Below are 24958 nucleotides of genomic sequence, written 5' to 3'. Positions count from 1 at the left end.
TGCTCGCAATGAGAAACTTGCACAACATCTTTTGTCCTACCAGCCGGTGGCAGCCGGGCCTCAAGGGAAACTACTGGATATTAAGGTACTCCTTTTAATAGAGTACCGGAGCAAAGCATTAACACTCCGTGAACACATGTGATCCTCACATCACTACCATTCCCTCCGGTTGTCCCGATTTTTGTCACTTCGGGGCCATCGGTTCCGGACAGCGACATGTGTATACAACTTATAGGTAAGACCATAAACAATGAATATCATGATAAAACAATAACATGTTCAGATCTGAGATCATGGCACTCGGGCCCTAGTGACAAGCATTAAGCATAACAAGTTGCAACAATATCATAAAAGTACCATCTACGGACACTAGGCACTATGCCCTAACAATCTTATGCTATTACATGACCAATCTCATCCAATCCCTACCATCCCCTTCAGCCTAGAGCGGGGGAATTACTCACACATGGATGGGGGAAACATTGCTGGTTGATGGAGAGGCGTTGGCGGTGATGGCGGTGATGATCTCCTCCAATTCCCGTCCCGGCGGAGTGCCGTAACGGAGACTCTTGGCTCCCGCGACGGAGTTTCGCGATGTGGCGGCGTTCTGGAGGGTTTCTGGCGACTTCGACTTCTCTTCAGGCGTTTTTAGGTCGAGGCGAATAAGTAGTCCGAAGGAGGGCGTCGGAGGCCGGCCGAGGGGGCCACACCACCTGGCCGCGCGGGCCCCCCCTGGGCCGCGCCGCCTGGTGGTGTGGGGCCCTCGGGCCTCCACTTCAATTGCCCTTCTGGCTCCGTTAGTTTCCTGGGAAAATAGGGCCTTCTGCATAAATTCCGAGGTTTTTCCCGAAAGTTGGATTTCTGCACAAAAACGAGACACCAGAGCAGCTTCTGCTGAAAACAGCGTTAGTCCGTGTTAGTTACATCCAAAATACACAAATTAGAGGCCAAACAATAGCAAAAGTGTTCGGGAAAGTAGATACGTTTTGGACGTATCACTAGCTTTACTTTATTTACTGTCTTGTTTGCTATATCAAAAACACAAAAAAATTAGTTACTTGCATTTACTTTATCTAGTTTGCTTTATTTACTACTGCTAAAATGGCTACCCCTGAAAATACTAAGTTGTGTGACTTCACTAGCACAAATAATAATGATTTCTTATGCACACCTATTGCTCCACCTCGCTACTACAGCAGAATTCTTTGAAATTAAACCCGCTTTACTTAATCTTGTCATGAGAGAGCAATTTTCTCGGTGTTAGTTCCGATGATGCTGCTTGCCCATCTCAATAATTTTGTTGAACTATGTGAAATGCAAAAATATAAAGATGTAGATGGTGACATTATAAAATTAAAATTGTTTCCTTTCTCATTAAGAGGAAGAGCTAAAGATTGGTTGCTATCTCTGCCTAAGAATAGTATTGATTCATGGACTAAATGCAAGGATGCTTTTATTGGTAGATATTATCCCCCTGCTAAAATTATATCTTTGAGGAGTAGCATAATGAATTTTAAACAATTAGATAATGAACATGTTGCTCAAGCTTGGGAAAGAATGAAATCTTTGGTTAAAAACTGCCCAACCCATGGACTGACTACTTGGATGATCATCCAAACCTTCTATGCAGGACTAAATTTTTCTTCGCGGAACTTATTGGATTCAGCTGCTGGAGGTACCTTTATGTCCATCACTCTTGGTGAAGCAACAAAGCTTCTTGATAATATGATGGTTAATTACTCTGAATGGCACACGGAAAGAGCTCCACAAGGTAAGAAGGTAAATTCTATCGAAGAATCCTCTTCCTTGAATGATAAAGTTGATGCTATTATGTCTATGCTTGCGAATGATAGGACTAATGTTGATCCTAATAATGTTCCATTAGCTTCATTGGTTGCCCAAGAAGAACATGTTGATGTAAACTTCATTAAAAATAATAATTTCAACAACAATGCTTATCGGAACAATTCTAGTAATAACTATAGGCCATATCCTTATAATAATGGTAACGGTTATGCTAATTCTTATGGGAATTCTTACAACAATAATAGGAATACACCCCCTGGACTTGAGGCCATGCTTAAAGAATTTATTAGTACACAAACTGCCTTTAACAAATCTGTTGAGGAAAAGTTCAATAAAATTGATATTCTTGTTTCTAGAGTTGATAGTCTTGCCTCTGATGTTGTTCTTTTGAAATCGAAAGTTATGCCTAATAGGGATATTGAAAATAAAATTGTTACTACAGCAAATGCCATCCAAGTTAGAATTAATGAGAATATAAGATTAATGGCTAAACTAGCGTGCTAGGTGGGATAGAGAAGAAAATGAAAAACTAGCTAAAAAGGAAAATGTAGTTAAAGTTTGGACTATTACCACCGCTAGCAATGCTAATAATTCATATGTTGCTGCACCTCCTACTATCCATGATAAAATAATTGGTGTTAGCAATGCTTCTACTCCTAGTGCAAAGCGCGCAAAATTACCTGAAACTGCTAAAACTCGCTAAAGCTGCTTGTGATAAAGCTGCTGAAATTTTTTCCAACCTTGGGGATGATAATCCCATTGCTTTAGATTGTAATGATTTAGATTTTGATGATTGCCATATCTCTGAAGTTATAAAGTTCTTACAAAAACTTGCTAAAAGTCCCAATGCTAGTGCTATAAATTTGGCTTTCACAAAACATATTACAAATGCTCTCATAAAAGCTAGAGAAGAGAAACTAAAACTTGAAACTTCTATTCCTAGAAAGCTAGAGGATGGTTGGGAGCCCATCATTAAAATGAGAGTCAAAGACTTTGATTGTAATGCTTTATGTGATCTTGGTGCAAGTATTTCTGTTATGCCTAAAAAAGTCTATGATATGCTTGACTTGCCACCATTGAAGAATTGTTATTTGGATGTTAATCTCGCTGATAATGCTAAAAAGAAACCTTTGGGGAAAGTTGATAATATTCATATTATGGTTAACAATAACCTTGTCCCCGTTGATTTTGTTGTCTTGGATATTGAATGCAATGCATCTTGCCCCATTATATTGGGAAGACCTTTTCTCCGAACCGTTGGTGCTACTATTGATATGAAGGAAGGTAATATTAAATATCAATTTCCTCTCGAGAAAGGTATGGAACACTTCCCTAGAAAGAGAATGAAGGTACCTTATGATTCTATTATTAGAACAAATTATGATGTTGATGCTTCATCTCTCGATGTTACTTGAGTTACACTTTTCGCGCCTAGCCGAAAGGCGTTAAAGAAAAGCGCTTATGGGAGACAACCCATGTTTTTACTACAGTATTTTTGTTTTATATTTGTGTCTTGGAAGTTGTTTACTACTGTAGTAACCTCTCCTTATCTTATTTTTATGTTTTGTTGTGCCAAGTAAAGTCTTTGATAGAAAAGTAAGTACTAGATTTGGATTACTGCGCAGTTCCAGATTTCTTTGCTGTCACAAATCTGGGTCTATCTCCCTGTAGGTAGCTTAGAAAATTACGCCAATTTACGAGCATGATCCTCAGATATGTACGCAACTTTCATTCAATTTGAGCATTTTCGTTTGAGCAAGTCTGGTGGCCTAATAAAATCCATCTTTACGGATCGTTCTGTTTTTGACAGATTCTGTCTTTTATTTCGCATTGCCTCTTTTGCTATGTTGGATGAATTTCTTTGATCCACTAATGTCCAGTAGCTTTATGAAATGTCCGAAGTGTTAAGAATGATTGTGTCACCTCTGAACATGTGAATTTTTATTATGCACTAACCCTCTAATGAGTTGTTTCGAGTTTGGTGTGGAGGAAGTTTTCAAGGATCAAGAGAGGAGTATGATGCAATATGATCAAGGAGAGTGAAAGCTCTAAGCTTGGGGATGCCCCGGTGGTTCACCCCTGCATATTATAAGAAGACTCAAGCGTCTAAGCTTGGGGATGCCCAAGGCATCCCCTTCTTCATCGACAACATTATCAGGTTCCTCCCTCGAAACTATATTTTTATTCCGTCACATCTTATGTACTTTGCTTGGAGCGTCGGTTTGTTTTTATTTTTTTGTCTTGTTTGAATAAAATGGATCCTAGCATTCACTTTATGGGAGAGAGACACGCTCCGCTGTAGCATATGGACAAATATGTCCTTAGGCTCTACTCATAGTATTCATGGCGAAGTTTCTTCTTCGTTAAATTGTTATATGGTTGGAATTGGAAAATGCTACATGTAGTAATTCTAAAAATGTCTTGGATAATTTGATACTTGGCAATTGTTGTGCTCATGTTTAAGCTCTTGCATCATATACTTTGCACCCATTAATGAAGAAATACTTAGAGCTTGCTAATTTGGTTTGCATATTTGGTTTCTCTAGAGTCTAGATAACATCTAGTATTGAGTTTTGAACAACAAGGAAGACGGTATGGAGTCTTATAATGTTTACCATATGTCTTTTATGTGAGTTTTGTCTGTACTGTTCATCCTTGTGTTTGTTTCAAATAACCTTGCTAGCCTAAACCTTGTATCGAGAGGGAATACTTCTCATGCATCCAAAATCCTTGAGCCAACCACTATGCCATTTGTGTCCACCATACCTACCTACTACATGGTATTTATCCGCCATTCCAAAGTAAATTGCTTGAGTGCTACCTTTAAAATTCCATCATTCACCTTTGCAATATATAGCTCATGGGACAAATAGCTTAAAAACTATTGTGGTATTGAATATGTACTTATGCACTTTATCTCTTATTAAGTTGCTTGTTGAGCGATAACCATGTTTCAGGGGACGCCATCAACTATTCTTTGTTGGATATCATGTGAGTTGCTATGCATGTCCGTCTTGTCTGAAGCAAGAGAGATCTACCACCTTCATGGTTGGAGCATGCATATTGTTAGAGAAGAACTTTGGGCCGCTAACTAAAGCCATGATTCATGGTGGAAGTTTCAGTTTGAACATATATCCTCAATCTCATATGAGAATAATAATTGTTGCCACATGCTTATGCATTAAAGAGGAGTCCATTATCCGTTGTCCATGTTGTCCCGGTATGGATGTCTAAGTTGAGAATAATCAAAAGCGAGAAATCCAAAATGCGAGCTTTCTCCTTAGACCTTTGTACAGGCGACATGGAGGTACCCCATTGTGACACTTGGTCAAAACATGTGCATTGCAAAGATCCGGTAGTCCAAGTTAATTAGGACAAGGTGCGGGCACTATTAGTATACTATGCATGAGACTTGCAACTTGTAAGATATAACTTTCATAACTCATATGCTTTATTACTACCGTTGACAAAATTGTTTCATGTTTTCAAAATAAAAGCTCTAGCACAAATATAGCAATCGATGCTTTCCTCTTTGAAGGACCATTCTTTTTTACTTTTATGTTGAGTCAGTTCACCTATTTCTCTCCACCTCAAGAAGCAAACACATGTGTGAACTGTGCATTGATTCTTACATACTTGCATATTGTACTTGTTATATTACTCTATGTTGACTATTATCCATGAGATATACATGTTACAAGTTGAAGCAACCGCTGAAACTTAATCTTCCTTTGTGTTGCTTCAATACCTTTACTTTGATTTATTGCTTTATGAGTTAACTCTTATGCAAGACTTATTAATACTTGTCTTGAAGTACTATTCATGAAAAGTCTTTGCTTTATGATTCACTTGTTTACTCATGTCATTACCATTGTTTTGATCGCTGCATCCACTACATATGTTTACAAATAGTATGATCAAGGTTATGATGGCATATCACTTCGAAATTATCTTTGTTATCGTTTTACCCGCTCGGGACGAGCAGTAACTAAGCTTGGGGATGCTTGATACGTCTCCGACGTATCGATAATTTCTTATGTTCTATGCCATATTATTGATGATACCTACATGTTTTATGCACACTTTATGTCATATTCGTGCATTTTCTGGAACTAACCTATTAACAAGATGCCGAAGTGCCAGTTCCTGTTTTCTGCTGTTTTTGGTTTCAGAAATCCTAGTAACGAAATATTCTCGGAATTGGACGAAACAAAGACCCAGGGGCCTATTTTTCCACGGAGCTTCCAGAAGACCGGAGAACATTCGAAGTGGGGCCACGAGGTGGCGACACCACGTGGCGGCGCGGCCCAGGGGGGCCCGCGCCGCCCTATGGTGTGGCCCCCTCGTCTGGCCCCCGACTCTGCCCTTCCGCCTACTTAAAGCCTCCGTCGCGAAACCCCCGAGGCGAAAAACCACGATACGGAAAACCTTACCGAGACGCGCGCCGCCGATCCCATCTCGGGGGATTCGGAGATCTCCTCCGGCACCCTCGCCGGAGAGGGGATTCATCTCCCGGAGGACTCTACACCGCCATGGTCGCCTCCCGGAGTGATGAGTGAGTAGTTCACCCCTGGACTATGGGTCCATAGCAGTAGCTAGATGGTTGTCTTCTCCTCATTGTGCTTCATTGTTGGATCTTGTGAGCTGCCTAACATGATCAAGATCATCTATCCGTAATTCTATATGTTGTGTTTGTCGGGATCCGATGGATAGAGAATACCATGTCATGTTAATTATCAAGTTATTACATATGTGTTGTTTATGATCTTGCATGCTCTCCGTTTCTAGTAGAGGCTCGGCCAAGTTTTTTACTTTTAACTCCAAGAGGGAGTATTTATGCTCGATAGTGGGTTCATGCCCGCATTGACACACTGGGGAGTGACGTAAACCCTAAGGTTGTGTTGTGTCGTTGCCACTAGGGATAAAACATTGGCGCTATGTCCGAGGATGTAGTTGTTGATTACATTACGCACCATACTTAATGCAATTGTCCGTTGTTAGCAACTTAATACCGGAGGGGTTCGGATGATAACCCGAAGGTGGACTTTTTAGGCATAGATGCAGTTGGATGGCGGTCTATGTACTTTGTCGTAATGCCCAATTAAATCTCACTATACTTATCATGTCATGTATGTGCATTGTTATGCCCTCTCTATTTGTCAATTGCCCGACCGTAATTTGTTCACCCAACATGCTTTTATCTTATGGGAGAGACACCTCTAGTGAACCGTGGACCCCGGTCCATTCTTTAATACCGAAATACAAATCTGCTGCAATACTTGTTTTTACTATTTTCTCTGCAAACAATCATCTTCCACACAATACGGTTAATCCTTTGTTACAGACAAGCCGGTGAGATTGACAACCTCACCGTTTCGTTGGGGCAAAGTACTTTGGTTGTGTTGTGCGAGTTCCACGTTGGCGCCGGAATCTCCGGTGTTGCGCCGCACTACATCCCGCCGCCATCAACCTTCAACGTGCTTCTTGGCTCCTCCTGGTTCGATAAACCTTGGTTTCTTTCTGAGGGAAAACTTGCTGCTGTGCGCATCATACCTTCCTCTTGGGGTTGCCCAACGAACGTGTGAAATACACGCCATCAAGTATCTACATGTAAGAAAATTATGTGCTAAATTATAAATATACAACTTAAAATTTACAACCACATAGTGATAACCTAGTAAGTGGGTTACTTGCTGCCATCGAAAATAGCTTTCGGCTTCGGCTAATTGTGCTTTCCGAGAATTTATGTCTAACTGAGGCGGACACTATCTCTTGTGCCCGAGTACGATTCATGCGAGGGCAGGAGGACTGGATCATTAAAAGAAAATAGTTTTGTTCCTTGCGGTTATATTCTTGCCGCGCCATAGCAAAGAAATCCCGTTGATTGTGTCAGCGAAGACAACATGTGTCATCTATTTAGAGTCAAGGTTGGCAGCTATTCAGAGGGTGGGCCTCTAGGGTGCTATGTATACTCATGTTGGGATTTCTTTGACGACGATGTCCTTAGGTCCAGTCGGTTCATGTTGTTCCCTCGCCCGTTTACTTCATCTAGACGCTATGGGTGTGACATACATTGACACTTGGCATCTTGGACTTCTTCCGAAATGTTATGCTTCGGTTGTGACGCAATCTAGTGGCTTTGTGTCTCGACCCCTCTCTTTTCTTGGCCACGGGTTAGACAAGGTGGAGCCTAGTTGCATGTTTTGTGGGTGTGTCCTTTGAGATGAAAGTTTCTTTGTGTCGATTTTGCATCCGGTTTCTCTTAGTCCGATAGATGAATTTAGCACTTCTTGCTCAAATTAGAAAAAAAAGACTAGACGACAAGAAACTCCGATGAACATGTATGTGAGCCCAGGCGCCCAGCCCAACACCTCTACTAAAAGCAGGGCCACATAATTCTATCTCTGCGGTAGTGCCCATTTCCCGTCTCTCCCGCACGGCCCATTATTCCGCTCTTGACAATCTCTGTTGTCTGTGTCAAAGAAGCGTGGCGGTTTGGGGGTGGTGAGCACGAGCAGGTGCAGCCGACGGCGATGAAGACGGCGAGCGGCGGATTTCTCGAGGCTACCCGTTTGCCCCGGCCGCGTGCGCGCCGTGAGCCGCGGCCGGCGGTGGGCGGGTTTGAGGGATTCGGGCGGAGGAGAGGGCGCCAGGGCGGGGGTTTGAAGATGGAGGCACAGCAAGGGCGGGCCGAGGGCGGGTGCTCGCTGGAAGGTGGAGGCGCAGCAAGCACGCGGCGCCCGGCGGCACTCATCTATGCTTGCTGGCTGCTGCGTCCGGTGGCGAATCCCAGCCCGTACGGACCAGCCGCCGCGGAGTGCGGGCGGCACGTCGGGCCCAGTTGGCAGCGTCAGACGGCTCCCTCCCATACCGTGGCACAGGTCGAAGACGGGATCACCGTCCGATATGCCAGATCAGCAGATCGGACGGCCCAGGGACGCCTCTCCATTAGGCTCTCCGCGCACCAACATGCGCTGCGTTGTGAAGCCAGCCGGAACCACCGTCACACGGCCGCAGCGACGCCGCTCCGTAAGACCCCGCTTCCGCTTCTTCTCTCGCATCCTCCTCCTTGGCCTGGCCAAACCCGTCCTGAAATTCCAAGCACACGCAGGAGCAGGACGCGGCGGGGTTCCTCCAAGCGAAGCACACGCAGGGAAGCCGTCAAGCAGCAGCACCCGGCACCTCCGCCCTCCAAGCGAGCAGCGACGCCATCTTCGCCGAGGTGAGAGACATCTCGCATCCCCTTCCTGCCTCCTCCGCTCTCTGCCCTCCAGTCTGCGCGTCGCTGATCAGCTAGCGATCTGTGGTGTGTGGTGGTGTTTGTTCTACTTTGGCCACTCGCCGTCGCGCGCGCGGCGCGTTGCAGGGCGGCGTCTCTTCCTTCCTAGATGAGAGCGTGGCCTTGCGGTGGATTTCTAGCCCTTCCTTCCTTGTCGATTATTCAGTTTTCTTCTAGCGTTCTAGCCATTTCGTGCTGGCTTTCTCCGACGCGAGCGATTGAGGATTAGTCCCACGAGGCCCCCATTGATGATCTGCTGCTCTTGCTTCCTGATGTTTCTGTAGTTCCGCGCTTGCCTATTTCTGGGAAGAGCACACCATCTGCTTTCAGTTCTGATCGATTTTGCACCGGACTACCTCGTCGCGTTTGCTGTGGTTTTCGAGCGAAGCCATCTGCTCCTGCTTCGCTCCGGCATCGAGTTTAACCACTGAACTGGATTTCGCTTTACTCGCTTATTATGGTTTGCTTTCAAGAGGCAAGTAGTCAATTAGTGGATGGCGTACATCGCCATGGAACGTCTGCATGCATCGTCTGTTCGCTAGTAGCTCCGACTTATAGGAGGCAATGCACATACTCGCTTATGGTTTTTGTTTGCTTACAAGAGCCAGTTAGTCAATAACTGGATCATGGCGTGGATACCACTGAACACCTGCATGGTCAATAACTCGCTAGAACCTGAATTTTTCCGTTTGCTTTCAAGCGGCACTAGTTATTTGGCGTTGATCTTTGTCCCAACAATGGAGACCATGATAATTTGTTCCCTTGCTCTGTTGAACTCGCTGACAACCATGGAATGATTCAGAATTGTGCCGTTACTTATTACTACTGTACTACTGTTTCTTTGCTTCCCTGTTGTGTTATTAACATGGACTTTTAGGTATTCACTAAAGAGTGTATTTACCGGATCTAAAGTTAGAAGCTGACAATGTTAGGAGTTAGCATATTTACTGGTGACAACAGACTAAATATTCTTAAGAAATGTTTGATATTAGTTGCAGTTGCTGATTGAACTACGTGATCAGTAATGTTATCTAAAAGCACACTTAGCCGCTTAGTTTGGTGCAGCTAATATCTGAAACAAAACTTTGGCGTTTGTCTGAATTGACTTATGTTTGGTTACCTTATCTGCATGATCTGTTTGACAGCATCTATGCTGTACTCCTCCCTTATAGTGTGATTTTAGAAGGTGAGTGCTTCACTGACTCTTAAGATGGATTACTCTTACCCTCTGCCTATTCCCGAAACAAATGTTCTTCTGAGGATGAAACCTGTTCGTTAGTAACTGCTCTTGACTTATAGGAGGCAATGCACATTACTTCTATAAATGTTGAAAGACTACCCAGCCATCCAGGGGGTCTGAGAGGGGCAAATCGATCTGATCCGTCCGTTTCGCTAGCTACAGTAAATTCCAATCCCGCTTTTCACCACAGCCGTCGGATGTTGTAATTTTTTAGTCACTTTTGGCTTGTCCCGTCGAGTCCATGACAAACGGGACCTTATATGTGCGGGGGCCGCCGGTCATAGACAGCCACACAGGCTCGTTCATGTCACCCTTCTCGTTTGGGGCAGTGAAAACCTAGACGGCCAGTCTCTCCTCCCCCAATCCCCACCTCCTCTCCCGTCCCCCAATCCCCACCTCCTCTCCCAACCCGTGCCGCCGCCTCTCCTCCTCGGAAGAAGCGCCGTCCGTCACTCCGCGGCACCGGCGTGCGGCGAGATCAAGAAGGATGGCGGCAGCGACCGGAGGCGCCGAGTGCGGCCAGAGACGGGCCGACGCAGGGCGGATCCGCGACGACCGGAGGCGACGGTGGCGGCGGCGACCGGTGGCGCCGGGCGCGGCCAGAGACGGGCCGGCGCTTGGCGGATCCGCGGCGGCGACGACCGGAGGCGACGGTCGCGGCCAGAGATGGGTCGGCGCGGGGCGGCCGCCTCAAGTGAAGAACTGGTCGGAGGCATCCGCGGCGGCCCACTGCTGGAGGCGAACTGCGGCGTCGATGGAGACGGGGAGGCGCGGTGAGTGCATAAATCGACCTAACCATTGCAGGTTGTGGCGTGTTGCCTCACCCCCTCGCGTCTCCTCCTCCGCGGCCCCAAATCGTCGTCTTCGCGCCCCTCTCCCGCGACCTACACATCCGGGCGTGGAGGAGCAGCGAGGGGCGGCGCTGGGACGGAGGTGGAGGAGCAGCGATTGGCAGACATGGACATGGCCAGAGCAGGCACGGTGAGATTGTCTGCTCTAGATCTAAGTATATCTTTGGATTCTGAATTGATTTGCCCCCATCTCTTGTTCATGATAATTTGCTGCTCCTTTTGCAGCTTTGACATGGATTTGATCAAACAAAAGAATCATTGGAAGCTGATTTGGAGGAATGTCACTGTATGCGGAGCAGCGATTGGCAGACATGGACATGGCCAGAGCAGGCACGGTGAGATTGTCTGCTCTAGATCTAAGTATATCTTTGGATTCTGAATTGATTTGCCCATCTCTTGTTCATGATAACTTGCTGCTCCTTTTGCAGCTTTGACATGGATTTGATCAAACAAAAGAATCATTGGAAGCTGATTTGGAGGAATGTCACTGTATGCAATTTCGTAGTGCTAGATGTCACTGAAATTAAAAGTTATATCAATCCTGTTGCTTCTCTATGTTCTTTGGCTGCTTCGATGTGGCAGATGCAAAATGAGAGGTACAAGTTTGGGGTCAATGATGCATTACTTGCTAGAAGGAAATATCTAAATTGATGAATCTAAAAAAGTCGAATAAACAGTTAAAGGTGCTACAGTTTGGAATAACTTTGGTTTTACAAGTTCATATTTTGAAGATTGAAAATAAAAAGTACATGAAGAATAACTTTGTCCTAGGAAACTAGCTCCATTTATTCTACGAAAAAATATAACTTCTGTAGATATGCCTTCGGTTTGTAATTTTTATTTCTTCTTTGCTAATATCTTTAGGTTCTACGGCATTTGCCTTGCTGCGTAGGATGTTTTGAGCTGAGAACTGACATCATCATTAGTGCGTTGATGGATCTTGAGACATGAGCCAATGCTGCTGGTACTGACAAGGGCATGCAGGTTACATTCTCTACTGCTATTAGTAGATTAACATTATATTGTACCATTTAGTTGTTAATCACACACATTGTTTGTGATTGTTGTCTAAAAATAGTTTCGGGGAATATTGAATTAGCTACTTTTTATATCCATCTACTTTTTATATCCATGTGCGGTGGCAGTATTTAGCATGGCTGAAACTCTCAGTATATGTATCACAAGGCTATTGAAAATGGTGCACATGGTTTTAGGTACGTCCGACACGCCAACCTTGGAGTCCTTGCCAAATTGGCTCAGATGCTTGAATACGTGCTTCAAGCTGTGAATGTAAGGAAGATGTGGAGCAAATGGAGGCTCGTGGTTGGAGCCATGAACACCAGGTACGTATGGGCATCATCACTAGCTTCTGTGTCTCTTGGTGGGCAATCTTGCTGCTGTGTTGGATTGAATGTTTCGGTTTTAACATGAAATGGAAGAGCATGGGACTATTTGAATTGTGTTGGATGTAGAAGCTCATGTAACTCACATGAACATGTAGTGATACATCTTGTCTTTAGCACTTAGGATAATGTCGAGCCTTTGTAGTCCACACTGTAACATTAGTCATGAGTACCCATTGCCATAGTTTTGAGCAGGTGGAGACACAGCATAAGCCCTTGCACTATTTTAAAACATGTAACCTGCTATTGAAGTATTTACAGCTGTCTTGTATTAATAAAAAGTGAAGTCATGTAAGATTAATGGTACTGAATTGTAATATTAATAAGTATTGATGAACTGGGCTAGGTAATGAGAAGAAAACAAGTTGCTGATCTGTTTTTGCAAAACTGTAGTTATATAGCTTTTGTTCATAGATTTCAGTGCTGTAAATAAATACAACCTTTCAGCTCATATGCCGATTTGTAGGATTGTACAGGTCATTGTGTTTATGTTGATGAAATTGTGAACGGTTTTATTCTTATTTGCAGGCAACAATCACATGATTGAAAACTTGATTGGTTAATTAGGACATGGTTAATTATTTCTGCATCTTTCTTTCTTGAAAGATGTAATTTTTGCAGTGTTCAAAGGTACAATTTTCTATTCAATATTTACTTATTTCATAGACTATGTTATTTGAAATTTTCATGGTTTTGTGATTTGATTGTGAACGAGATTAATCTAACATATGTATCCTTTTAAGTTATGCTCATTCAAGTGATTCCTTGGTATTTTATTTGTCGTATCCCTATAACTGAATGTTTTCTTATGTAAGATCAGAGAAGTCGCCATTATTTTACACTACAGTGTTTCTCCATATTAATTGCAACTTACTTTCCCATTCTGTTTTGCTCGCCATTGTTGTATGCTTAGGACTTGTGTTCTCCATATTAATTTCAACTTACTTTCCCATTCTGTTTTGCTCGCCATTGTTGTATGCTTAGGACTTGTGAGCTCTCTGATTGGCGATTTATGAAATCCTCTAAAGATCAATATTACAAAGGCTTAATTAAAGAGATATCTTATATTTGTCTCTCCCTTAATTATCTTAATTCACGCTATTTGAAGGCTGGCCATTGATCTTAAAGTAACAAGACGAGTGATGTTTTGTATGGCTTGCTGCAGATTTTTGCAATTTGTACAAGGATTTAAGTAAGAAAAGTCAGAAGAAGAGGATCTGTAGGAGCAGGTCAACCATGGCCAGATGCACACGTATTTGATGAAATGCAGGTATTTGTACGAGGCTTCTCTTATTTTCTTTTTGCCCATATCTTTCTGTGCATCTTATCATCATGGTGATTGTATGGAGTTTGTGGAGTGGTTATATGCAAGGAGGAGGTATCAGGTTTTACCAGTAGTCACAATTCTGATTTGGTACTATTTTCTTTCCAGCAATGAAGGTGACTTTCCATCATAAGGTCTTAGACCAAGCACCATGCTGCGGGTAGTCCCGGCCTCTACACAAGTGCTTCTCCGCAAGCATGAGCGCATCCAGTAGCGGCGAGGTCGACATCCTGGTCGCTCCTTTCTTCGTTTTTGCTAGGACTTCCTGTTGTGCGATTATACCTGGTTTTTGGTGCCTACCTGACAACCATTATGCCGCTGTTATAAGTCCGTCTAGGGATGATCACGGCATCACCGGTTGGATGGGCTTGAAGGTATTTGATAATTTCCAACTTCGCATCTTTGTTGCCGTCAAGTACAGGAAAAAAATAGTTCATGAGAATGTGTAGGACTTATGATTAACAATCTGCAATATTTTAGCATTTCCCTTACTATCCATTCAAGTGTTTAATGTATTAATTATTTTACAAAAAAAAATTATGACTTTAGTTCCAACTCTGGTGTGGTTTTATATTCAGACAATTTACTTTTATCCTGCAGTTGAGTGGATATGCTTTGATCTGAAGGGAAAAATTTGGTGGGGTTGGTCATTAAATATTATGCGTGGTGAAATTTGGAAATGGTCTAATATATTTCATTGCTTCCGTGAATTAGATTCATTCTAAGTACTATCCCGGTTTTATGCCAAAACCAGCTATCTATCTTCTTCATTTTTTCAAAATATGGCATGTAGGTGAACATACAAATTTATTTGCATTCAAGCATATAGATTGCTTTGCCAGAATGTCACCAACTCAAAGCTTGAGTTGTATGATTTTATCTTGCCTAAAAATAAATCATGCCTCTTATTTTTTTTGACAGATTGGTCTTGAGGGTAATGAGTAGAAAAAAAATCATTTTGTGGGTCAATTGGATTGGCTCAGTTTATTTGAGAAGGCGGAAATAACTCAATGAAAGACATATATTTTGTTATGGGAATAGCCATTTACGTTTTCTTGATATGGTACTGATGTCTTTCCTTTACTTTTTCTTGAAAGGTAATTGTCTTTGCCTATATTTTGTCTCGTCTGCTGCTGTTTTTATTCCTCGGATCGCACATATCATGGATTTTTTTTTGCAATGTGGGCTTAGTTTGCGATCATAATGTTCAACTAATTGTTTGAGAGATAACAGCTATTATTTTAGTCCTATGAAGCAGAGTTGCTTCTCTCGGATGTTCTCCCCATGAATACAATGGGTTTGATTTTAATCATGATATGGATATTCTTTTCAGTTCAGCTCATGGTTTGTCGTATAATAAACAAAAGAATATTCTTCAGCTTTTAGTTTGTTCATGTGATTCACGATAGTTATTACCGTGTGTGCATGCTGTTTAATATGTGGTCTGAAAATATTGTTTTCTTCTATTTCTAATGAAATTATGGTTCTATAATCCAACACATTTTTCACCCCTTAACAGATCAGTGATAACATTTTTCACGATAGTTATTACCGTGTGTGCATGCTGCATGGAGTGGATCTTTGGAATTGATGCAGATGGTTTGAGAAGCAATAGAGCTTTTTTTGGTTCCTAGGTAAGCGTTCAGTTTTCCTTCATAGCATTGGCGAAATTTCTTATTTCAAGAAATTAGGAACATTTTGGTTTCTCTTGCCCACATTTGTTACTGCCGAGATTGGAATTGGAGAAGACATGCTTTTGATGTTGTCATATTAACTCTCTTCTCTAATTCTCTAATAGATGTCACAAAGTTATCGGTTTAGTTGCCATCTCCATCTTTTTTATTGAGATCTAAATTTACTAATACTGTATAGAGGTTAGTTCCGTGTATTATTTGTTGTTCATGTAAGTGTTTTGCATGTCGTACCCCCTTGGATAAAGAAGTACTTTTTGTATGGTTCCCTAGAGATTTTCTGTTTCTTGTGAACAACTGAGTTAGGTTGATTGAATTTCCCATGAAACCGGAACTGTTTGCCGGGCATCTCTTTGCATGTTTATCTCTCTGCTGAAGTAAATTAGGAAAATTTTCACATTAGGTTGCTTATTTGATCATTCATATCTAAATATCAATGTGCTTCTTGTATCACATATCGGCCGAGACATTATACACATTTTGAACTATATGATGAGGTTGAAATATTTAATGAAATGCCTGAGGATAAGACCGTTACAGTATACAGATGTGGTCCTTTAGTCGACCTTTGCCATGGCCTGCATATTCCAAATACTTCTTTTATTAAAGGTTTTGATAGCCTCAAAGTATTTTCCTTTTGTTATGCATTTAGCTCCATGTTCTCTTGATGAGATTAGTAATTCAGATTTGATATTCCGTGTAATTATTAGGCTTTGACATCAGTTATTGTAGTTCTTGTTGATTTACGCCTCCATAAACTGATTGTGTTGAAATTTAATCAAAAAATGTATGAGGTTTGATGTCAAAGATTTTCCAGCTAACATGATGGTTTTATTCAGCATGGTTGCTGATCTAGGAATGAAAAATAAAATTTTACTCCGTACATGAATGTAGGCTTGGAGATCAATTAAGAAGCTTGGCATTTTCAGGATTTAAGAAGCTTCTTAAATTTTGATTACTTTGATGGCTATCTGCTAAAACTAATGTGTAAATGTCTTAACATCTCTAAGGTTACCATCGAGATTGATGTCCTTGGTACTCCTCCACAAGCCTTGCTGCTACCATCAATTGGAGCATATGGTTTAGTTTCTTCATAGAAGCCTGAATCATGCTCAGGTTGCAGCGACTCAGATGCAGGTAAGGAATTTGTATGTAGTTAAATTGATATGACTGGTTTACTATCATTATGTTTGTTCATTCCTGGACAAATATATGTTCGCTTATTGTACTGATGCAAAATGCTTTCTTTGGCAATTCACTCATTTTTAATATCCCCGCATTCTTTCAATTTAGCTTCAGTTTGATCGGCAAATCATCTATTTCTATCAGGAAGCTTTCTGGGATCAAATAAATTATGGGTTCCCTTGATATTAAACTAAAGTCTATATGTGAGTGATTTTCATCTAGAACCCATGTTTTCACTCGATTTTGCAGTATGCAAGTCACTGTTATGTGTATTGCCTTGTTTAGCATGGAAGTCACATAATTAAAAATAGCTCTTCTGATGTAGAAAATAAAATGAATCCACAGACTGAACTCATTAAGGTATTATTACATGGGATAACTGTATGCTTCTGCTCGCCGGAGGCCTGCGCAACTCCCTCGCCGTCGCCGCTCGGCCGCAGTCCAAAGCTCCGGCAGATCGTCGTCTTCTTCCTGCTCCGGCTCGCCTCCGACCTCTCCCAGGACGCCGATCGACCGCTCCGCCAAGGAGGCCGCAGATCATCCAACCACTCCGGCAGCACAAAAAGCTATGGCAGATCGTCACAGAACCTCCCTCCTCGTTTTCACCGGCAGATCCAGCAGCTCTCTGTCTCGCATGTGCTGCGCAGGTCGATGAGGAGAGCTCCAGCAGCTTGTCTGCAACCGCCGCCGCCATGCCCCATGTCTCGCTGGCAGCCACCGGCAATGGCAGAACCTCGCCGCATTCATGTCGGTCACCTTTTCTTCTGCCCACCGCGTGTGGGAGCTGCTCCGGGAAGCCCACCTCGCCGCGCCTTTTCGTGTGGATACTGTACCTTGTCAGAAGAAGTGCCCACCTGAACCAGAACAAAAACAAGAAGTAGTGAACAGAAAAATACCAACCTGAATAATGGCTAGCAATGTTCATTTTATACTGGAGAGGAGAGCATAAATATTACAGAGACAGATACTAATGCATTTAGTTGTCCTTTACCAATTCCAATTCACTGAAACATGAAGCAATATATGAGTCTATGGCTCTGTTGAAACAAGTGTGAACATACTCTGCACTTCATACTGGCAAATAACACTATCCACTGTGGAGCAACAATTTAGCTACAGTATGAGTAAATTAACGGAACTGGAAGCGGTTTTTGTTGGAGTATGCTAAATGCAGTAGTAGAATAGAAACATGGGAAGGAGATCTTCTGTTAACAAATTGTAAAATTCCACATCATTGGCAAGGTACTCAGCTATTATGATGCTACTGCATAAGTGAATATAAATATACTCATAGCCAGCAAAGATGCATTTATCAAGCAGACAAACATAGCCAGCAAAGAAATTAAGTGTCATGAACCCATCAAATCGCAAACAATGTCCAATCGCAAACAATGTGTGCTGCTGCTGTATCAAAGAAACCTTGGTGCGTTTCAGATTCTTCACCTTACCTGAACACCCATATGGCCATATCCTAATCCCAGCCTTCATCAGCATCATGTACTTCGGCAACGTGGATAATTCATAGTATTTCCATGTTTTGATTGATTAGTGCTCCCACCCTACCAAGAAGATAGCAAATTGTTAGGGCCACCAAGATATCCGATGGATCCATAGCTGCAATTGACCAATCTTTTATGCCATCTGTGGACAACCAGATCACCTGCATTTGCGTCGGAAATATCTTCTATGCCATCTCAATGGAAGCAGCACCTTAATCTTTGACCTTGAATGTTACAGCATTTGGATTGGATCTGTGTTTTTTATTTCTTTTTTCCATGCTAGATCATTCACAGGACAAGGTGCAGACATGATTAAACTTTTGTCTCTAACCAAGCATTTTTTCCCCATCATGCAGTGAACCAGTGAAGCATGTTGTTCAGAGATGATTAAATTCATATTGTTTCAGGTCAACAACTACACTGTCTGTAACATAGTCTGTTGCGTGGTTTGTTCAACATACAGGGATACTGGTTCCAACTTCCAAGTCTACACAAGTAAGCAGGGATACTGGTTCCAAGTGCAAGAGAAACATCCTGCTAAAGCTAAACTCATTGAATCATCTACAGATTTATCTTTGTCTGAGGAGAAATTGTGCTATCACATTGATGAAATGCTATAGCACAGGTGGTGAATTCCGCCAGCTATGTTCGGTAATATAACTATTACAATATTAGACTTAGGTGAAACAATACTTGTTTCTATAAATTGATGTTGGAATATATATTATGTGTAATGTATGCATGAATTCTGTCAGCTATGTTTTCAAATATACTTGTGATAATATTAGACTTCGATGAAAAAAATACTTGTTTCTATCTATAGATATTGGAATCTATGCTATGCGTACCTCAGGGGGACCTTGATGAGCCTCACAGTTTAAAGCCAATAAATCTCAATCATATACTGTCTCACTTTTATCCTTGAGTTTAAAGCCAATAAATCTCAATCATATACTGTCTCACTTTTATCCTTGCGCCGGGGCACAACGAGATCTACCGAAACATGGGGGCTTCAATTTGTTATGCATTTGTTATGGCTCGGGTTAACTGTAATTGTTGTCCGAATTGAACTACTAACCAAATTTTGATTGAGGATCCCTGCAGCGGCAATGATGCTAAGCGGGTCTAAGGGGTCGGAAGAGGAAGAGGATGACGTAGGAGAGGTAGAAGGAGCCATCGAATGGGAGGTAGAGGGAGTAGCCAAAGGAGGGCGGAGGAGCTGTCAAGGATATTTTCTCCAATGCACGTCGTTGGATGCCGATGGAGCCTGGATAGCCAGCCAACTCGGCTGCCCTCCCTTTACCACTATTCAGGCGGCAACAGAGGTAGGGGCGGACCTACGTTATGCTACCAGGAGTCACAGGACATCGGGTAGAACTTCCATTCCTTGGTAAATTTTAACCATTTATAGTGTGTGACACCTCTAAATATAGGTACAGAACACCGTTATTTTCTGACATTTGCTAAAACACACCGTCTGATTATGTTTTTGTCAGGTACCATTACAATTTTGTGACACTTTTGCCAGAACACACCACCAGCCTGAGAAACGGAAAGTTTTGCACTTTTGCTTGTGATGAATGGTTTTGAAGACAAAGTGCAAAGCTTTGGACAGAACACACCACCAGCCTGAAAAACGGAAAGTTTTGCACTTTTACTTGTGATGACTGGTTTTGAAGACAAAGTGCAAAGCTTTCCCTTTTTAGTCAGGTGGTGTATTCTGATAAATATGCCACAAAATTTTAATGGTACCTGACAAAGACACAATCGAGTGGTGTGTTTCAGAAAACGCCAAAAAATAATGGTGTCATGTGGCAAATTTTTCCAAAAAAATATGAGTGACTGAGGGAGTGACACCGGTATGTTTTTGTTCTGGATCCACCCCTGGGTGGTGGGAGGGTCAGAGCTCCGCTCCAAGTCTCCTATACTAAAGCAGTTAAATTACATGCTAATTCTTAATACTATAATAAGCTACAACTTATGACTTAAATTCCAATTTAATTTTGCTATTTGTTCGGTTAAACTTGCCTATAATTAGGTTCTGTGACCGACACCATAAAAGAAGCCTCCCCGTGCATCGGATATATTATACTATTACACATGGCTTGAATATTGCCTTTTGCCATTTGTGCCAGGGAGCAACAGGTCGAAGGGTCTCAAAGAGCTAACATTAGCCGATTAAAACTTATGGTTATGTGACCAAAAAATGAAGTTGTTATGCAATACACCAAATTCAACTACGAGTAGCTCCAATGCCCTGCTTCCCGAGTGTGTCTAACAATTTGAAAGAGGAAGAGGCAAATGTGCAAGTGACCGAAGAAGAAATCGCAGCCATTTAACCGTAATATTCTCCAGTTACCGCTCGAGTGGTAGCAAGTATCCAAAAGAGAGTGGAAGGGACATCGAGGGCATTTTCTCCAGCCTACCCCATCGATTATTACTCAACCGAAGCAAACGGAGTAGCCAAACAAGAGTAGAAGGGCCGTCGAGGGCATTTCCTCCAACGAAACACGCCGAATATTACTATAACTCACCATGGATGGCCATTTCACCTAATACTCCCCTTTGCTACTGCGATGATGATGGCGGTCGAAAGAGCTACACTTCGCGCTCCCGAGCCTCCGGTATTGAAATAAACCAAGACTTATGGTGAGTAAACGCAGTAACCAGAGAAGAGCTCGAACACACCCCGTCGGATACTACTATAGCTCAAACTGGATGCCCATTTAACCCTAATACCCCCCTTACTCGGTGGAAGAGCTCCGCTACAACCTCCGGTCCTAAAATAAGCCAAACCTTATGGTTAGCCTCCGCCATTTGCGCGATAGCGCAACCGGTCATCTAGTATTTGCTAGAACCTGTATAATTTCGCTTGCTTTCGGACCTTTTGACCCAACAATGGAGACTGTGAGATTTGTCCCCTTGCTCTGTTGAACTTGCTGTCACCATGGAAATGATTTAAAATTATGGTGTTACTTATTAGTACTACTGTTTGTTTGCTTCCCTCTTGAGTTAATGGACTTTCAGGTATTCACCAAAAGGATCGAAAGTTAGAAACTGACAATGTTAGGAGTTTGCACATTTACACTACGTATTCTTAAGGGTGCTTAATATTATTTGTTCTTTGATGATTGAACTAGGTGATCTGACAAGGCACCTGGTTTCTACTCATTAATGTTTTGAGTCTAAGAGCAGACATAGCTGCTTAGTTTGGCGTTGCTAATACCTGAAATAACAGTGGCGTTTTTCTGAATTAACTTATGTTCAGTTATATTATCTGCATGATCTGTTTGGCAGTATCTATGCTGTAGTCCCCCCTTGTAGTGTGGTTTTAGAAGTTGAGTGCTTCATTCTTAAGATGATATATCATCCATCGTGGATTACACTGACCCTCTGCCTATTCCTGAAATAAATGTTTGTCCGAGGCTGGAAGCAACTTCATACTGTCTGTTCCTAGTAAATAGTTGCCCCTACTCTATGTAGCCTTAATTCAAAAAAAAAATCTTAATGTTGGAAGGTATGTAATCTCCCCTACGTGGTTCAGAAAAATAAGAACATTCAGGGTTAGGCCATTTAGGGCCCAAAAGCTAAGTGATTTACTTGGATAGTTTTGGGCTGCATGTGCAAATTTAGGCCATAGACCATATACCAATGGGGAAATGATGCATGTTTGGGTTATGATAATATGTTATCAGTTTCAGTATCAATATACAGAAACTTTTATCTGCTATGGTGTGATATATATGTGCACATTTTACATGGTTTTGTCAAGCTTTTGCTTTAGAATTTTTGCAAATCCTTTGATGTTGTTGCCGCAAAAAACTCCATTCGTAATAGTTAGACTTTGCGGTCCACTGATGAGAGGAGTGTAACTTTGTTGCATTTACCCGCAAAAAAACTCTGTTGTATTTTTTATATATATTCCAGTATTAGTTTCCGAACTTTGTCCTTTAACCCTTTAGGTGAATCTTCCCATTTTATATGTGTCCTAAATATTTTTTGCACAATATACTTGCACAATACACTTGAAACTAAAGTGGAGAAAGGTGCATCTTATGGTATATCCAGAATCTGATATATCTAATGCGGCCCTGCCATATACTAATTTAAGGGACTCGGTATGATCAAACGTTGGAACCTGACACTGTTAGCAGTTAGGGCATCTATTGGTGATAGATTTTGAGAATATTGAATTCTGATGAGTTTCTTTTATATGACGCCATGGCCTGTAGATAGTGTATGTCTGATATACTGTATTATTTGTTCGTTGCTGATTCATTGATTCACGATTCATGCTGCTAGCCTGCTACTAATGCTGTGGGCTCCGTGCTATTTTGCTAGGTACTATGACTAAGAAGGGTAACCAGGCATGTAAAGAGGCATGGCGCCTTCAGAAGGACTGGCTGCACGGCCGCCTGCCTAACCAGCAAGCGGATGCCGTCGCTCAAGAGGCCTCTGCGCTGGCGCCTGGCGCTGGCGCCGCCTGCCCCGGCGCTGCACGCGGTCCAGTCTCAGGACAACAATGCGCCTGCACCTGCTGCCCCAGCGCCGCACGCCACCAATGCCCCCGCTCTCCAGCCGCAGGCTGATGCCAACAACGCGCCGGCGGTCCAGCCTCAGGCCAACGACATGCCTGAGTTCGGCTGGACCAGGGTGGCCCGTCGCATGTGTACAATTCTGTAGGAGGGCCGAGGGCTACTCCGCTTCCGCCGAAACATACTTTACATCAGCACTAAGTCATATCATGTAGTATCGCCGGCCACTGTCCTGCAAGACACCTTCAAAGTTTACTAGTACTCCAACCGTATGCAGTTATTGTTGTCTTTTATGCGATCCCGTAAGGACCAGAAAGTACCGTGGAGGTAAACAATGACATGGGCGATGTCTGAGTTTTTGCTGAATCAACGAAACCTGTGCTTTTTTGCTGTAGTATATGTATATGCACAATGCCCAGTATGTGGTTGGGGTGCTGAAATGCTCGTGGCTCTTTCATGAAACTACAGGAAGATGCATATTCTTGCTGAAATGCATATTACCCGTTTTCGACTCCCACTCCCGGGAGGCGCCTGGCCGTGACGCCGGACGACAGCCGACGGAAAGCTCGAACCGCCACACATCTGTATTCCTTCAGACGACTGGAGGAGGTAATTCGAATTATTCGCATCTTCTACGTTCTATATTGATCGCTGATCATCAATGTTGCGGCATGTGCCTGATCGCTGATCATCAATCTTATGAGAATCTTGAGGCTGCCCTTACAAAAGATGAATAATCTGATATTAATGCCAATGATCTGTATGTTGAGCTAAAGTTTGTACGAGAATTCATTCCAAAAAAATTATGGGGCCTGTTGAAGTTTTGAATTATTTAAAGCGTCATGATTGTTTTCCCAATGCAAGTATTGCATATATAGAATTCCGTTGACCATTTCCGTGACCGTTGCATCAGCGGAACGAACTTTTCTAAATTAAAGCTATTGAAGTCATATATGCGTACTACGATGACACAACAACGACTCAATGATTTGGCGACCTTATCACTTGAGAGTGAAGTGTTGGAGAAGATTGATTATTAGGATATCATTGAAGATTTTATTTCAAAGAACCCCAAAAGAATAATGTTGTTCAAATAAACATTATGCAACCAGAACTCGAATAAGTATGGTTCTTAATATTTCTAATTGGCGTGTAAGATATTAAACATATACATTACATTTGTTAAATATTTTAAATTTTCTTGTAAGTTAGGGCCCCATTTTAGAGTTTCGCACAGGACCCCGGATTTTGCCGGCTTGGCCCCCACAGCCGGCGCGCTGACCTGCTCTTCCCGTGCACGGCCATCCTTGTTCCTCCGGCGCGCTGCCCACCACATCGTGTGCGTCCACCGTGCTCCTTCTCGCGCGACGGTAAACAATGACCACGAGGATGCTTCGTGACGGAGGCCGCCCTGCCCCTTCCCGATAGTTGTGGCACATGATGACTAAACGGTGCGCAACGCGTCGTGCTGGTGCAGAGGCTAGCCCTCCTCATTCGCGGCGTGGAGGCGAGCAAGCGTGTCGTGTCGTGGATGCGCGCCCATTTCTTTTGTGACGGAGATGGGGAGAGGAAACGGAGGACATGCTCCAGTGGTCGTCGTCGTCGAAGGATTCCACGGGGAGGCGCGCACCACAGAGGCGGAGATGATGTTGTAGATGTCGGACCCCTGGGACCACTTTTCGGGGATGACGACGAGCTGCCCCTTCTCGCCGCCATGGCAGAGAGCTTCGGCGCCCGGGAACGAATGAGGTCGTAGGCCGACCGGAGCCTCACGACGACGAGGAGCTCCACCACGCGCCTCCCGGTGACAGGAAAGCCCCGTCTGCGGAGGGCATCGGCGCCGGTGACCCGCTAGCGAAGCCACCCTTGCTTTCGTGCGCTGGAGACGAGGGGGTCATCGCTTCTAACCCTCGGCTCCCGGCGCCGGCACCGCATCCCCCAAGCTCGGTCGTGTGAGGATGCGGTGGAGCCCCGTGGTGGCCACCCTGCGCAGGCAACGCATCTCTGCCAACATGATGCGGCGGCGGTGCTTGGACTATTGGGGAGAAAACGGATTCCAGTTTTACTCTTTCAGGATATTTTATTTATCTTTTATTGGCCAATGGGTGAACTTTGAATGGATTTCTAGTAAGTTTGGGGGCCTAT

At 43.0% G+C, this 24958-nt stretch overlaps 1 protein-coding gene across 1 annotated transcript; it reads right to left on the bottom strand.

The window, feature by feature from the left end:
- Positions 1-17134: 17134 nt before the first annotated feature.
- On the bottom strand, positions 17135-18852 carry LOC124671769. The gene is made up of 2 exons (XM_047208100.1): positions 18228-18852; positions 17135-17633 (listed from the first exon to the last, which is right to left on the bottom strand). Exons 1-2 carry the CDS (start codon positions 18245-18247, stop codon positions 17135-17137), a joined length of 519 nt encoding a protein of 172 aa, XP_047064056.1. The 5' UTR covers positions 18248-18852.
- Between the last annotated feature and the right edge of the window lie 6106 nt (positions 18853-24958).

Source organism: Lolium rigidum, chromosome 7 (genome assembly GCF_022539505.1).
Source record: "Lolium rigidum isolate FL_2022 chromosome 7, APGP_CSIRO_Lrig_0.1, whole genome shotgun sequence".
NCBI lineage: Eukaryota > Viridiplantae > Streptophyta > Magnoliopsida > Poales > Poaceae > Lolium > Lolium rigidum.
The sequence above is the reverse complement of the archived record's forward strand: the minus strand, read 5'-3'. Positions and strand labels throughout refer to the sequence as shown.